The 17081-nt window shown below is 32.1% G+C and overlaps 1 protein-coding gene across 1 annotated transcript; it reads left to right on the forward strand.

The window, feature by feature from the left end:
• Nucleotides 1–9625: 9625 nt before the first annotated feature.
• LOC139512392 (G-protein coupled receptor 52-like) lies at nucleotides 9626–14146 on the forward strand. The gene has a single exon (XM_071300001.1). The coding sequence runs from the start codon at nucleotides 9751–9753 to the stop codon at nucleotides 10684–10686; it is 936 nt and encodes a 311-aa protein (XP_071156102.1). The 5' UTR covers nucleotides 9626–9750; the 3' UTR covers nucleotides 10687–14146.
• Nucleotides 14147–17081: the final 2935 nt, after the last annotated feature.

Raw genomic sequence — 17081 nt, forward strand, 5'->3', positions numbered from 1 at the left:
GATCATGTAAGGGAACATACTAAATGTTAGGCCCCTACATTTTGAAATAAACGACTTCTGGTTTTATTACTAAAGCTTATCATACATCGAAGTTCTTTCATTATGAAAATAAGTAATCATGCTGCATTTATAAACAATTCCATAGTATGTACTGAAAAATTAGATCAAAATTCTTTCAGTTATAACTTTATTGGTGTGTACGCGATAAGCGATCCCATTTTGTATGCACTTTATACTTTTTTTTTAATTTGCGCACGATTAACAATTTTACAACCTCATTTAATTCTTATAAGTACACTGTTATGCTACACTCATGAAATTAAGAGCTATTTTAAGCTTTTTTTTCGTTTTTCTATGCAATGAGGGTGGTAAAGGTTTTTTTCGTGCAACGTGTTTTGCCATTCGTATTTCACGTGCAGCCGTGAAAGGGTTCGTTATTCACCGTGTTCCTTGAAATCGTTAAAAAGATCAACATGCAAGAAACTTTTAATTGTTCGTTCATCGTGACAATTTTATTTCGCGTTCTTCCGCGCAGATACCCCCCTTTACGCCCCTCTGCAATGATTTTACACATTGTAACGGATAGCACGTACAGTCAAAACTGATGCGTGTTATACGGAAATAAAATTTGATATTGAAGTGCCTTGTTGTTAGCTAATCAAAGGTACGGATTCTTATGAAACATACACGAAAAACCATTTTCATTCTCAATTTTATGTAATGCAATTACATGTGTATATAATATATATAAGATCAATCCTTATTATCAAGTTAGTTATATTAGATACTTGAAATATCATTATTGTAGACATCTTTATACGCTTACCTCGAACATATCAACAGTATGTATTAATTACATTTCATGTAGGTTTCATAAGAATCCAAACTTTAGATTGGCTGACCGTTTTTGAATAATGGAGAGACATTCCAAAATTAGATTTTGTTTCCCAATATCATTCGAAAAACAATCATGACAGCATGTGCTCCCGAGACAACGTTACAACAATGCATAGGAGAAAAAACGACAAAAAAATAGTCGTAATTTTACGATTATAGCATAAAATGTAACTATAAGAATAGAATGCTTCTTTTTGTAATTGTATAGGGTTGTATAAGCGATGATCGGAAAGTGCTTCGTTCAACGCCTATACAACCCAACAAAATTTAAAAAAGAAGCATTCAATTCTTATAGATACTGGTATCTGCATCTTCCATCTTTTTACTGTATTTGATAACAATGTTGATTGTAATAAGCACGTGTAAATGGTTTATTTTCATTTTTGGGAAATTATTTAGCTTTTTCTCAAAACTCTCTACTCGTGATTTTGTTTAATAAAACATGTTATTGTATTTTGTTCATCGTGTTTTTTCAGCAGAAATTAGTCTCGATATGCAATTTAAGTGGACAAAACGACAAAATAATTTCAACGTTGTTACACAATCATATTTTTCATAGTTCATGATACTAGTAGTTCAATGTTTTAGAGAAAAAAAAAATATCTAGTGAACCCCCATAATATTCGTATTGCTGAAACGGAACTGTTTAACACTATGATATTTATATCGTTTAACCCCCCCCCAAAAAAAAATTGATGGATTTTGAAATCTCAATTCTAAGTACAGACTATATATATTTCACCCTTTTATAAAACGTAAATTGTAATCATTTAAAGGTCTATTTTACGAATTTTTTTTAATAATCGTATTTTTAAGAATAAGGCCGTTCCCTCAATTAAATTGTTTCAATTTTTTCAAGTTTGAGACTTAATTTGGTGGATAGTTATACATGTCATTAGCTAACATACCAAATCCCCTTTTTATATACGTGTCTTTGGAATAATAAATGCTACAATTGTCATTTTTTTTTATACAATTAGTCACACAGATCGACGTACTCCAATCAATGTTATCGTTTCAAATACGTTTGGTTTACATTTAACATGATTAAAGCTTGAATTTATAATTATTGTTTGAGACAAACTATTTACATACGTACAGGTAATACAAAGTGGCTAGTTCCTGTATGTCTTATAATTAAAGAAGCAATCATAAACAATTACATGACTGATTTAACCTGTTGATAGTACTCCTTCGAACAGTAATTACATGCTGTGTAAAAATTGATTTCATACACACTTTCAATCAACACTTTTATATTGGTTCGTGTATTGACAAAGCTTCTGTAAATCAGACATGATTATTAAACACTAGAAATGTTACGAAGATTGAAATGATAGCATAAGCATGTTATTAATAAGTGGAATGGTACTGAAATATATTTGTATAATTTTCTGAGAGCGATCAATAATCATATTATAATAATACGAAATCGAAGCAGACAGGAGATACGCCTACATAGAGCTACAGTGAAATGTACATCTAAATAATGTAAATAGTGATGGCTATAAACAAGGTAAGTTCATATGTTTTAACTGTGTATATTTTCTTGAACATTTTATTTATAATCAAAATGATTGTGCATGGTTTTAACAGAAGAAGAAAATCTGAAGTATTATAATATTGACAATCGTTATCTGGTAGTTCTCTACTTTTAAGTTATCTCTTATCTCTCAGAATTTTTACATTCATATGATTCTAAACCATTTTTTGAAATTATTTTTAACTGAAGTTATCTGTCGATAATAATTTTATGTTATTTAAAAGCCTCTTGATGCCAGCCCCTTATGTTTCCGTCTTACCCATCAAAGAAAATTTACAGAAACACTTTGGTGTACCTTTGTTATGCATTCTTCATATATTTTGAGAATGATTAAAGATGAAAGTTTATCATATAATGTTCTTTCTCCTACACCAGTCATTGTTATTAGCCTTATCTATGGGCGTATCAGAAACTCCTGTTGTTCTACACACGTATGGTGTATTAAGTATGACAAGAAATTTGATTCAGTTTCCCGATGTTTTCCCTTTAAACATTTTTTTAGTTATATGTATCTCTTTGTTTTACAAATATCAGCTTTATATCCCTTGGTTTATTAATTTTTTGTAAGAGTACTGTATTTTCCTTGTTTTGGACTATATCCTTGTTATAAGAACTTTCCGTTGTCTCTTTAATATCCCATTTTTGTTGTTGCATGTATTTGTCACAACAACAAAAAATGTGGTATGATTGCCAATGATACAACTTTCTACAAGAGACCAAATGACACAGAAATTAACAACCATAGTTCATCGTACGGCCCTATACAATGAGCAAAGCCCATACCGCATAGTCAGCTATAAAAGGCATAAAAATGACAATGTAAAACAATTCAAACGATAAAAATAAGTTTTCTTGATAAACAGTACCCTTAATTTTGTTAGGGGTATAAATCTGTACTTAAAAAAACCGCTAATTTTTATCAATTGGATTTATTTTGTGCCCCCCCCCCCCCTTTTCCAAAGGGTGACTGGGGAATATAAGTATGGTCACCATTGGTCTTCCTCCGACCGACAGTAAAACTCTAGCTAAAGTGGCGCGTCCGATGCCTCGTGTAAAGGGAGTGCCACACTCTTTGCACGTTAAGAACCCTTGCAACATCTCTTTAAGGGGTTCGTAGGTGATCTGTTACAAGGCTAAATTTCTGTCCCTGTCTTATATACCTTCATTTCCCGTGACAGTCTCAATTTGTCATATTTTAATCACGGACGCCTGTATTACAGAACCTACACATTGTATTTGTTGTTAATTTGTTCTTGTCCTGAATATGCATGAAATATTTGCTACTGGACTTAAAGCATCCAAAAGTTACCCCCCTTTTTAACCCCCCCCCCCCCTTCCTCATGAACAAATCCGTACGTATCCTTCAGTTTTAAATTGATTTGGTATTATTTTGTGATTTTATTTACTTTTGCATACAATCCAGAAATCTAGAGTTGGCCCTTATAAAATATATCAGTGTCACAGATGACTACGGATACATGTATGTTTCACTTGTCGACACCATAATTCTGTTCTCTTTTCCTCTATTGCAACTTTTATCCGATTTTTTTTTATAGCGGCCGGAACAGGAATGACCTAGCCTGCTGAAATATGGACATGAGTTTATCTGAGATTTTTTTTAAACTAGGTTCGTGTTCTTAATATTTTTTTCTGCGTAATGCTTTTTAATCATATTCGTCTTTTTGTTAATTTTTCTTATCTTCATATAGTTCTCAGTTTTATCGCACTTATGATTACAGATTGCTCCATACGGTTCTTTTCATTCTTATTCATTCTTATAGTGGTTATTCTTGTTATTTGTAACAGTATACATCTGCAGATCAAATAGATTAATTTACATAGAAACAAATCTGTTAACTTAAGGCTCAACAGAAGGATTATTAACATACGTAAATAAGTATGCTAACAAAATCTAGCCTTGTCTTTCATTGTAATCAATTTTTACATCGATTGTATTAGAGCTAACCACTTTACTTTGTTAATAAGTTATATTAATATTCCATGGCATATTGGCAAGGCTTTTAAGCTTGAAGAATATTTCAACTGATTGAGAGGAGTTGTTGAAATGTCAGTGGTTTATTCAAATTTACAGCTACATTTGTAAATTCATAATGCGTGTAGAGCAAGACTTTGGTTAGCCTGCTTGTTCTGTTTGTACAAACGTTAATTTAAGAAGTGTTATTAACACTGACATCTTCAAACAATATATAGGCATATTTTAACCAGTATATATTATATTTAAATTTGATCAGACATTATCTCAATTACAATTGTACAATATACAAACAAAGCAAGCAAGCTAACCAAAGTCTTGCTTTACATGCATTAGGATATTAGTTGTAAGAGTACACATTTAAAAGCAGAATATGACGAGAACTAAGAGGGTAAGACAATAAGCACTTCTTAATATCCTGCTACGTATCTTTAGAATTAAGATCTGTGGACTAATATGCGGTATGGGTTTTGTTCATTGTTGAAAGCCGTAGTGTGACCTATAATAGCTGTTAATTTCTGTGTCATTTGGTCTCTTGTAGAGAGTTGTCTCATTGGCAATCGTACCACATCTTCTTTTTTTATATATATACTTTCCCACACAGTTATATATAAATTAATAAGAAAAAATTCGGTTTGAAAGCTTTCTTATCTGCAGCTACGGACCAAGCCTGAAGTAAAACAATCAGCTTTTAAAAAAAACCTAGCTAACGCAAAACAGATTACTCGTCCCGTTTGAGGGCAAACACCCTTGATCTTTGCGAATTAAAGAATGCGAATAGTATACATCATCTGACGTAAATTAATTCTCAATGCATCATTATTTATATATAGAAAATTACTCTTTAAAAAAATAATAAACAAGCTTAGTCATAGCCATTCCTATTTGTTTTAGTCATCGTACGACCATCAATGATACGCAACGTTTACACGAACCAGTGCACCGTTTCATACAAAAATCGGACTACAAACACAAAGGTTCTTGGTTCGATCCCCTTTCCGGGAGAAAATTTCAGGGACTTAATTTTCGGCTTTCCCTTGACACAATTTGCGAGTATGGTCTTGAAAAACGATGATAGTCCGTCGGTAGGGCGCGATAAATGGCTGACCCGTGTTAAGAGGGAGCAATATCTTTTGATCATAAAATACACCCTTGTAAGTTTTGAAAAAGAACAGGCTTATGCCGCTACAAAGCAGTACTCGCAGCCGCAAAGTGGAGAGGAATTACTATAAGTTGGAATAACTTGTTTCCCAATCCACTATAAAACAAAAAGTTGAAACTATTTTTTTTTTTAAATCTTCACTTCTTTGGTTTTTCCTTATTGACATTTGCTGTTAGCTTATCTGTAATGAAAACTATCTTAGCTTGACAATATGATACAACAAAACCAAAAACCCAATCAAATTAAGATATTTTTATATGAGAATTTGTCACATATTTCAGTTTTTTGTATTTTCATTGCGAACTGTGGCTTATTCATTATACGTATTAACAATGATCAACAATAGTGATATTGATCTGTTATTTTATTTCTTTGTGACATGAGGATTGAGAGAGTTTCACAACATTAACAGCGAAATTGCTGATCAGATTCATACAATACACATCTAAAACAGATTTGAGCTCAACGATAAAAAGAATTGTATTGATCTATTTCCGTCATTAAATGTCATATAAGTTGATTCCGTAATTCATTATTTTGAAAAGAAGTATAAATATACCAGGAATTTTGATTAGCAAATTATGTAGAAAGATACGAATTTTCAGTGTAAATTTTTGTAATATAAATGTTGGAGTACCTATAGTCTTGAAAAATGAAAAATAAAAATATATTGTATAAAACAAAGATTAACCATTTGCCAACAACCTAGCAACACATTTAAACACACAAAAGATATCTTGAATTTTTCGAAAAACTAAGGATTTTCTTATCCCAGGCATATATTACCTTAGCCGTATTTGGCACAACTTTTTGGAATTTTGGTTCCTAAATGCTCTTCAACTTTGTACTAGTTTGGCTTTATAAATATTTTGATATGAGCGTCACTGATGAGTCTAATGTAGACGAAACGCGCGTCTGGCGTACTAAATTATAATCCTGGTACCTTTGATAACTAATTGAAGCCAATATCAACTTCAACAATAGCCACAGTCATCATTATATCAAGACTATCACACAACTCTTATTTACGAAAATTCCTTGCAGGACACAAACTAAGATAACAATAAAGATAATCATTGAAATAGATTATTTTTCCCCCAAACTTGTTCATTGCTTACCATTCACCTTTTATCTTTATCAATAAAATAAAACAAGATGGAGCAAAAACGCAATTTGGAATAAGTGACTCTGTATAAAATTACATAGGCACAAGAACAACAAGGAATAGGGAATACCGTATTTAAATAGAGCTCACGTGAACTGAAAGCTAAAGCTGATATAAGCATCCACCCATCTAACTCTTATATCGGCGACTGTACCTCGGAGTAGATTTCATACAGCTTCAAAATGCACAATGCGAAATAACGCGATCTAGTATACATGTACAATGCAAAGTGGTAGAATTATTTCAGTCAATCGTTTCCCTATTCACAACCCTATTACTACAAATGCAATAGGTGACACGGATCAAATATGTCCCTGTCCTGAACAGGCTTTATATATTTGCCACTGGACGTTAAGCAATCACAAATGACAATGACAATGTTGGGTACATGAATTAACGAAGCACTACTAGCAGTTACTGACATGCCAGCTCCAGACCTCAATCAAACCGATTAAAAGATTATGTCTTTAACATATTGAATTAATAATATTATATCAGATCGTATCAAAAGCAATTATTCAAAAGAAACACACAGAAAATGTAATTGTATAACAGCCAAATTAATTATCTTATGCTTGATGTTTTATGATGAAACGGTTTTCTTACGATATTTTGCGTCTATCTCTATCATCAGCATGATTAATGAATCCTTGTCGTATCCAGTTTTATTGCTAACTAAATAAGAAATAGTCTAAATAACATAAATATTAATGCGTTGCGACCTCAAGCATTCGTTTTTTATTCTAATATGAAAATAATACTCAATGGCATTGCTTCGTAAATAGAGGTCTAATTAACCGGCATAAATTACACCCATAATACAGAGTGAACGGTTATGTCCCGAAACATGGCTTAAAGATAATTTTGACAAAACATGTTAAACTGGATAATACACTCGTAACTAATATCAATTCAGTCATATTTAATAGACGATCCCTACTAATTTTTTAGTAGATGCATATGAAGGGGGATTTATCTGTAATTCCCTAACCTCTAATACTTACTGCCAAAAACGTCTGCTATTTTTTTTTACGATAATAGTATAGAAGAGTTCAAACATTTTTATCCCTTTATAGCTTGCTGTTAGGTGTGGGCCAAGGCTCCGTGTTGGCCGTACTTTGACCTATAATTGTTTACTTTGTGACTTGGATAGAGAGCTGTTTCATTGGCACTCGTACCACATCTTCTAATATCTATCAAACCGTTTACGGAAGTTATTGTAGAACAAAATTGTACATTTGATTTAATTCATCCCCTTTCGCATGCAATTATGACACCTATAATATTTTATAACTGTGCCCAGAGACCCATAAACTCCATTTTAATGCCGAGGAACCATGTCATGGCCAGATTAAGCCACAGACGTACTAATGGCTAATCACGAATGATATAAACGTTTAAATTGTTCGTTATGTGAACTGGCAGATATAAGACATTGCTAATGTATTGGTTTCATCGCATTAAGAGACACAAATTTAACATGATCGATTGGAACTGTTTGTCTGAGTTTCCTTTAGGGAAATTAGCTTTAAAATGGCTACAGTTACGACAAATTGCATTCGTATTAATGGAAATATCTTATATGTCACTCAGAGAAATCTATGTTGAAAATTGCTTCTGGTGTATTGTTTGCGAAACAATTCTGAAATTGCATTTTGTTCTAATGGGAGCAATATGTCTTGGTTGATAACGATTCGTAGCTGTTGTCGTAAGCTAATGAATTGCACACGATGGAACATTGAACAATATCAGCTGTATTCTAGTCACCAAAGAAAACGTACTAGACTTGCTACATGTACATGTCCCTTCCTAATTATGTTTTTTTCTTTTTTTTCTTACAATTTTGCCCCTTTAATAATTTTACTGCTATAACTAGGAGATTACAATTATACGGACATCTGCAGGAGGAAGGGTAATCAGTAGACTGGCACTTATCAGTAAACATATAAATTAGTAAGAGAGAAATAAAAGAAAGGGAATTGTACCAAGTCTAAAAACGTACGTATGGTCCATTATCTTAAAATTGCATTAACGGTACGGTACCAACTTAAACAAATACTAGAGTCGAATGTTGACATAGAGCTGTTGTCACTTTCTAAAAGGCAAACAGGCGAAATGGTTTGTTCGCAATTTTTATGATTTTAGTAAATTCAATAGCAAAATAACAGTTCTATGACTTTCCGTTCTTTCTGATTTCGTAAATGCAATTGCTCTTCCTTAAGAGCAAGTTGAACAATTTTAGTTATAAATATACAAGCTTCTTACTAACATGTCCCCCTCTCCAAAAAAAAAAAAAAAAAAAACATTTTGAAAATTCCCATGTTTTGAAGTATAAACTGGTATATTGGACTTACTACATATTACTTCTTATTATTTGACAAATTTGGTATATGTAACGGTTTTATAAACATTTCCATTTTCAATTTTAAAATTGGTTTCATTGTAATTCAGAAGATATACAGACTCTAAATAAGCAAAAAGGTCTACACTATATATCATTGAATTCATTTAATATTAACAAATTATATGATTACCATAACAACATAGAATAAGTTGCAATATTGTAGAAAATGTCTCGCAATATTTCTGTGTTATTCATTTCAGATACGAAGACTCGGTGATCACGCCAACCTTCTACAGAATGAAGTTGACACAGTATTGAAAATATGCAAATGACATTGGTTTATCTGTCTGAATACCGAGTAATCATGCTTCGATATTAGGGATCAAGACGCAATTTATAACGTTGAAATGTTATTTTAAGCAAAACAGCTTCATATAAATGGATATTGGATTGATTTTAAACTTGTAATGGAAATAAAATTACGGAAAAACAATGGACTCTTGGATTTTATTATAAATGGTTATATGTAACGACAAGAGAATATTCATTTAAATATTTAACGTAAACAAAAACGGATATTAATGAATTTCCGTAATTCTGTTCAAACATGGCGTTCGTGACTTAGCTAACACATTGTAAATGTGAGATGGCTTTTAACATCGAAAGCATTGTCACTATTATTTTTACGATTGCCATCATCTTAACTAACACACTTATATTGTTTGTATTGGCGTGGACAGAAAGCCTTCGGAACATAAACAAAATATACTTCGGATCTTTGACTATTGCGGATTTGTGCGTAGGACTTTTCATCACGCCATTTGCCGTATACAGTACATTCAGCAATTCATGGATATACGAAGACGAAATGTTCTGTCATATAGAAGCGTATCTAATGGCGATATTTTTCATCGCTGGTGTTTATTCGTTGTCATGGATAAGTGTTGATCATTATTTAGCCATTCGGAAGCCTCAGAGACACCAAACGGCTATGTCGACAACTCGATCACTTTGCTGGATAATATTTGCTTGGCTAGCTGCATTTTGTTTTTGTAGTCCGCCATTATTTTCTAAAATTCAGCGTGCGTCATATTATGATGAAATTTTCATGTGCTCAATAGACCCTGGGCCTCAAAAACCATACTTTGCAACTGCCGGAATTATAGTTCTTTGTCCAGCATTGCTAGCACTTATATTTACAAATTCATATATTTTTACTGAACGTTTCAGATCAAAGAAGCATATGTTTGAAAACATATTGATTGATACTGCTACACGACCAAAAAACTATTTTATGAACTTTGTTGTCTCGATAGTTTTCTTTTTGTCGTGGTTACCATGGTTACTGTTGCAAATTTCCGGAACATTCCTTGAATCACATTCCGACTATCCACATACAGTCCACTTTTACTTTCTATGGATTGCGATTGGTAATTCATTCTATAAGTTCTTCATTTATATGACATTGAGCCTTGATTTCCGTCGTGGGCTGAAGCAGTTATGCTGCAAACGAGAATGTAGCTGTAGCCAATGTACTGTACCTCAGAGCGTGAGTATAAATTTGATAACAGCAAAGACATGAAAATTCAAGAAACAAACTTTCATTTGTTGACTTTTCTAAATGATTACTGCTGAAAGAATCCGGTGTGTTCTGAGTTACGTATTAGGAATCAATTGATAGTAGTTGAAGACAGAACATGATGATGTTGTTTGTTGCATTAAGTGATATCGCCATAGGTATTGTAAAATACAGTTGTAACTGATGTACAATTTTCGAAATCTGATGAAAATACAGATCCTATGTTCACGCTTGACATTTAAGGATCTGGGCCCATATGCCTAAAGCAACTTAAGTTAAGTTTTTTTCCGAAAGGATAAATTTGTTCTTCTTGTCCTAGTACGATGAATAAGTACCGGTATTACGATTGGATATTTCAACTAAAATGGTTTTATGCATATCAGCCCTGCTAACATCTCTTCTACTTGTTGTTCTAGAAATCATTACATCAGTCAGTGAAATTTCTAAGGGTTATCATGACGACAAAACCAGAAGATTCCGAAATGTCTTTCAATCAGAGAGTAGAATGGAGTGTTGCCAGATCTTTGTGTGCGATGCGAGGTACAGGGTCTTAATTTATTTCGATCGAATGTAATTTTCTGTACATATAGAGTTTTTAAAAAGTGGTGGTCTGAAGATTTTGACCACCATAGTTTTCAAAGGAATGACACACATTTGGTATTTTGACATACAAGTTAATATGCTTAGTGAGGATCAGCAGAAATTCACCAAGGACCACCAGAGAAATTTTGTTTTTGAGAACTCGGTCATAATGTATTAATTTGCATATTTTTGTGTCATTTGTGTTATGTGAATACAATTACGGAAAAATCGTAAACGTTTAGTTATCGTTTCAAAATTATAAAAGGAATTCAAAAAATCCCTTTTACCTGAACAATAATTGTTAATAAATGTCCAAATTGTACTCAGATAGCGAGCGACCTTGCTAAGTCTCTATTATTTTAATTAAATGACTTTGCATTTTTTTGAAGTCGAAAGCGTAATCACTATTAGCTAAACAATTACCATCATCTGTGCAAACAGAAAAATGTTGTTCTTACATTTTTCAAAAAAATCTTAATCTTGCATTGCGAATTAATCAACTTTAAATATGTGCAGATCAAAGTAAAGCGTTCTACTTTTTCCATTCGATACGCATCTCTTGGTTTACCTTCTCCGAGAATGCTCATAGCCAAAAATTAGAACGCAAACACTGTAAAAACATATGGGGGTGTTGTGATATTTTATGTTTTCTATTAATAAATGGTGCTTAATTTTTGCATATACGTCAAGTACGTTGATTTTTTTTTTTTTTACGATTTATATATTTACCAAGATGATTTTTTAAATAGTGAGAAAATGCATATTTTATGTTTACCGATTTTCTACAAGTAGCTCAAGTTTAACATTTTAGTGTGAGATATTTTTCAGTCAAGGATGGTTACATGCAATATGCATCTTGCTTTCTAATGACTTTAAGGTTGTTAACTACATGACGTCATATTTATTTTTAAAATTGACTTTTAAGTCTTCTTCACATAAAAAGGGAATCACAGAATTGCGTAATATGACCTTATGATTAAAAATAAATATGGTCCATTGATCTTTGCCGAACTTGCTGTGTTCAAGTCTTAATCGATTTCATTTCAACCGAATTCCTGATAATCATGCACAACTGAAGAATCAATTTTAAATTTAATGTAAATTTAAAGTATGACGTGACGTGGGACCAAATATTTGTTTCAAATTTCAATTCAGGGAATATGTATGTTTGTTTTAAAGATTAAATATTTACACAAAGATTAAAAGAGTTCCAAGATCACGATAAAAGAATTATGGCCATTTCTTCTTGCTTTTATTTAACACAGAATGAATAATTTTAACGAATATTGACCAGTTATTCAGACCTCTTTGCTTTGAATGCAAACTAATTAGAAAATGCAGTGGCCACATGAATAATTTGTTTGATAATTATTTTTATTAATGACAACTGTGGACACTTGTTGTCATTTGTATTCGAAAATTGTAGATAAATTATGACAATTTTTCTCTTTTTTTGATTGGGAATAAAACTATTAATATCTTGAATAAATACTGAACTTTTGCCAAAAACTTTCAAAATTTTGAAGCTCATGCGTTCTGATAGGGCATAAATAATTTATGGTCGACACAATTATACCAGAACCTTTTTAAGTGAAATTGTTTCTACCTGTTTTTCTACAATATGAAGGAACATGAATGCCTATATATGCCTATTTGTTGGAAAAAAGGATTTTTTTTAATAAAAAAAAGCTATCACATGTATATAAATTCGCTATTTAGGTGTTGTGCAAAACTGCATTGACAAATTTTACAAAATGTTTGCTTTTTCATAATTCGAAATGAAAGAGCACATCACCTGAAAATAACTTATGTTTTTTTCGAATAAGCACCACAAAGGAAGAATTCTAAAAATAAAATCGAGTCGTTTTAATTCGTCAACATGCAGCTTGCATCGCTTCTGTTCAAAATTGAGCATCTTTTCTGCATTATGAATATAAACGTTGTTTGTCATTGTTATTTATTGTTCTCCAATGTGATACTCGTTGATGTCGACGAAATTAGTTTTTTCAACATTTTTATGGTGCTATTATATAAATTAACATACTTTTAAAATGCAAGTGCACATAATGCATGCTGTTGAAATTCATGCAACTGAAATTGTGTAATTATGAGATTTTGTAGCTAGTAATAGAAACACTTCGTTTTCGTGTTATTGTGTTTTTACTTTAGACTTCTATGATGATATGCCAAAGAAGTACTTGTTTTCAGTATATATTTCAAATAAGTTACATTGAATGTTTAAAGTGTTATGAGGTAAAACTGTTATTCAGGGATGCAGAGCAGGGGCGGATCCAGCCATTTGAAAAAAGGGGGATCCCAACTCAGGACAAAGGGGGATTCCAAGTACATGTATATGTCCCCATTCAAATTCATTGATTGGCAAAAAAAGGGGGGTTCCAACCCCCGGAACCCTCCCCCTGGATCCGCCACTGCAAAGCATTCACTCCTCCTTTAGCTTTTCCTAAATACAGAAGTGAGGAATAGGTATAACCAAAATTAATTAAGTTTACCCTGTAAGTAAAATGATGATGTATTTCATGGGGAAAATATATTTTACAAGATTCTGTACCAAATTAATTAAACGGAAACTTTGCCAGAGATAATAACTATTTTACCTCAGCTTTTTTTGTGAAATGTTTTGGTAGAATGTACACATTATACAATATAATGGATACATTGATTTATTGTTTGAAAGAAAAAACTTCTACACAAAACTCCTCTTATGATACCATCTGTTGTTACAAATGTATACTGTTATTTCTAATTTTAATAACAAACAATTCATTTACACGTGCCATTTTTATGTATATATTGCATTTTTGCTTGTTTAAATCAAAATCTGTTGTTATGTGATTATTGTTAAAAATAAATATAGAGATGAGTATGTTTTAAATTTTTACGACTCATGGTCGTTTTTCCTATAATGATAAAGACATACACTACAACCACTATCCATGATGTGAAATGTATATTTATTTCAGCTCTATTATAGTTAATTGCCAACATCTTCAATGATCCATCTGAAAAAGGTTTTACCAGCCAAAATACTTGACTCAAAGAGAATATTTTCCATTACCTTCATTTTTAATCTCCTATAGATTGTTTAATAAAAAAAATGTCCGCCACTGGGTATACAGTGCTTCTGATTGGTCTATACGGGCAATAATGATATTTAAATTCCTTTCAAGGTGAAGAAGATCGGAATCTCCTGTCAGCTGTGATTGGTCATTTACCTTTCTAAACTTACCTAACCATTATAGCATTCTGTATTGACGACACTTGTATATTTCCTGAAACTACATTTTTTGAGACTTTAATTTGGTCCTCGAACCTCAAAGTTTTGCAAGACATCAACGGGGGGGGGGGGGGGGGGGGGGGGTCATCAACATGAAATAATTATCTTATGAGTACTAATTATAGAAATAAAGGTTTGACATACTTCATAAGAATTCTGTATTGATATTAAAAAGATTACTCGGTCATTCTCCTGAGCAGATGGGGTTATCCTTATATCAGCAGTCATATTTGATTGACAAGGTTTATATTAACCCAAGGAATCTGACATAAGAATGATAGAACAAGAAGTATGACGACGGATCAACTCAATGCTGGACTGACATAAGAATGATGGAACAAGAAGTATGACGACAGATCAACTCAATGCTAGACTGACAGATATACTAATTATACATTTCACGGCTAATCAGCAACCATTACATATTCTGTAATCTTAAAGGTTCACAGACCTTAAAGGCATAGACAAGCCACAGAAATATATCATCAAAAGACCACACTATGTATTTTTCTTCATTTAACAAATGAAATCCACAAGGTAAGCTATAAACGGTGTTTTGAAATGTAATGTAAAAGGGGGTTGTTAATCTGAATGTTAGTTTTGTTGTGGCGTTGATCCTGTTGTGTGACAGACAGTTCGTTGTTCTGTTGTGCTGGTTTTTTTTTGTGCTGTTCTATGTTGTTTTAAGTGTTCGTTTTTTTTCTGTGGTTAGCATGTCGAAAGGTACTATGTGTAATTCTCTGTCCTGATGTTCTTGCATTTATTTGTACTGAATTCCTGTCATGTAATGTGTTCATTGTAGTGTTATATTTAACATTGACATGAAAGCGCGAAGTTAAGCTAGCCACAAAACCAGGTCCAACCCACCATTTTTTCTTAAAGTGTCCTGTACCAAGTCAGGAAAATGGCAATTGGTATCTTATTATAGTTCGTTTCTGTGTGTGTTGCATGGTCGTTTGTTTTATGTTTCACTTGAATGTTTCAGTTGTTTAGTTGTTTCCCTCTTATACATTTTATAGTTGGTGTGTTTCCCTCGGTTTTAGTTTGTAACTCGGATTTTCGAAATTTTTCTTTGACCGATGCAGACGATTTTCACATTACACCCCTCAATTCGAAAACCGACTCAGCTCTCCATTATGGTATTTATGTTTAATGATTTATTCTACATTAATGACATGCTTTAAATAATGATGGAAAGGTTTCAAATAACAGACAACATATGTTTCTCTCGAGTTCTGGACGGAATTGAGAGTGGGGCGGAAACATGGTGGCTAGGGAAGTAAAAAAGGATAATTTATGATTCGCCAAAAAAAATTGAAAGGGGGGGGGGGGGCAAGTGGGAATCATTCAAGTATTTTCACTCCTTCATTTATAGGGTCAGTGTATTAAGTCACTTTATTATTTAAAGAATTCTTTATTTTAGGTTTTAAAATTTCTGCAATTACTTTACCCCGGCCAGATTAACAGTTTCATACTTTTTAACTCTCAACTAATCAGACAAACTTATAATAAAAATAATGATTCAAGATTTCAGCTTTTAGACAGGACGAATTATGATATACCGTTGTCTGACCGTCTGTCTGTGGTCAACATGTCGTACAATAACTACAACCTGTGTTTTAGACTGGACTACACCATTGTGAAGATAAATCAATTTAGATTAACGACATTACAATGGAATTTCGCCAATGGCTGACATTTTTCTAAAATACGAGTTAAGTACCTTGTGTTATATTAAGGTGTATAGAAAAAAAAAATCTGAGACAAGGCCCTGTGCTAATTTTCCTTTAAAATTGACATTGTCAAACTTTAACGTTCGCGGAGTTTTTGTCTGGATGTGAAAAAAAAGTTAAACTTTAAATTTTAATTATGGAGGCTCGCGGATAAAAAATTTAAGCGAAAAATTAAAAATTTGTTTTCTTTATTACAAATTTCATTTATTACACTATTAGTTATTACTTTATGATATGATACAAAAATCAACCAAAAAAATTCTATTTGGTTTGGTCATATTTGACTTTAAAATGTTTATATAATTGAAAAAGCTCCAAATTATCTCCCTTTGATGCAAAAATGCTATTTGTTTTGCATTTAAATTGAAATATCTTTTTAAGTCATCGGTGGCCTATATTTTTTATTATTGTTTTTAAATAAGCTGTATATAACTAAATAATTGTAAAATTTAAGCGATTTCTGTAATTTAGTTTATTTTTATTTTGATATTTACCTCTATTTCTCCTATTAGTTCATCAGAAAAAAAGGACATTAACATAAATGTGTGCTTCTTTCGAAGGCAGATTGTGAGCTTAAATGGACGGTGACACCATTTTTTATTTCATTTTTCTATTTAAAAGTATATGTTAAAGTTCATTTATATAAAAAATTAGCGAAATCCTATATTGAAAAATAAAATAAAATGATTTATACCCGCGAGCCCCCTTAGTTAGAACCAATAATTTCAATTATTGACAAAAATCATATCTAAAGTTATCGTTATGATTTTTATTAATGATTCATTTGG

The sequence above is a fragment of the Mytilus edulis genome, chromosome 2, assembly GCF_963676685.1.
Source record: "Mytilus edulis chromosome 2, xbMytEdul2.2, whole genome shotgun sequence".
Classification (NCBI taxonomy): Eukaryota; Metazoa; Mollusca; class Bivalvia; order Mytilida; family Mytilidae; genus Mytilus; species Mytilus edulis.

Bases quoted from the DNA above. Each gene is read 5' to 3' on its own strand.
- LOC139512392 (XM_071300001.1), top strand. From the start codon at position 9,751: ATGGCTTTTAACATCGAAAGCATTGTCACTATTATTTTTACGATTGCC.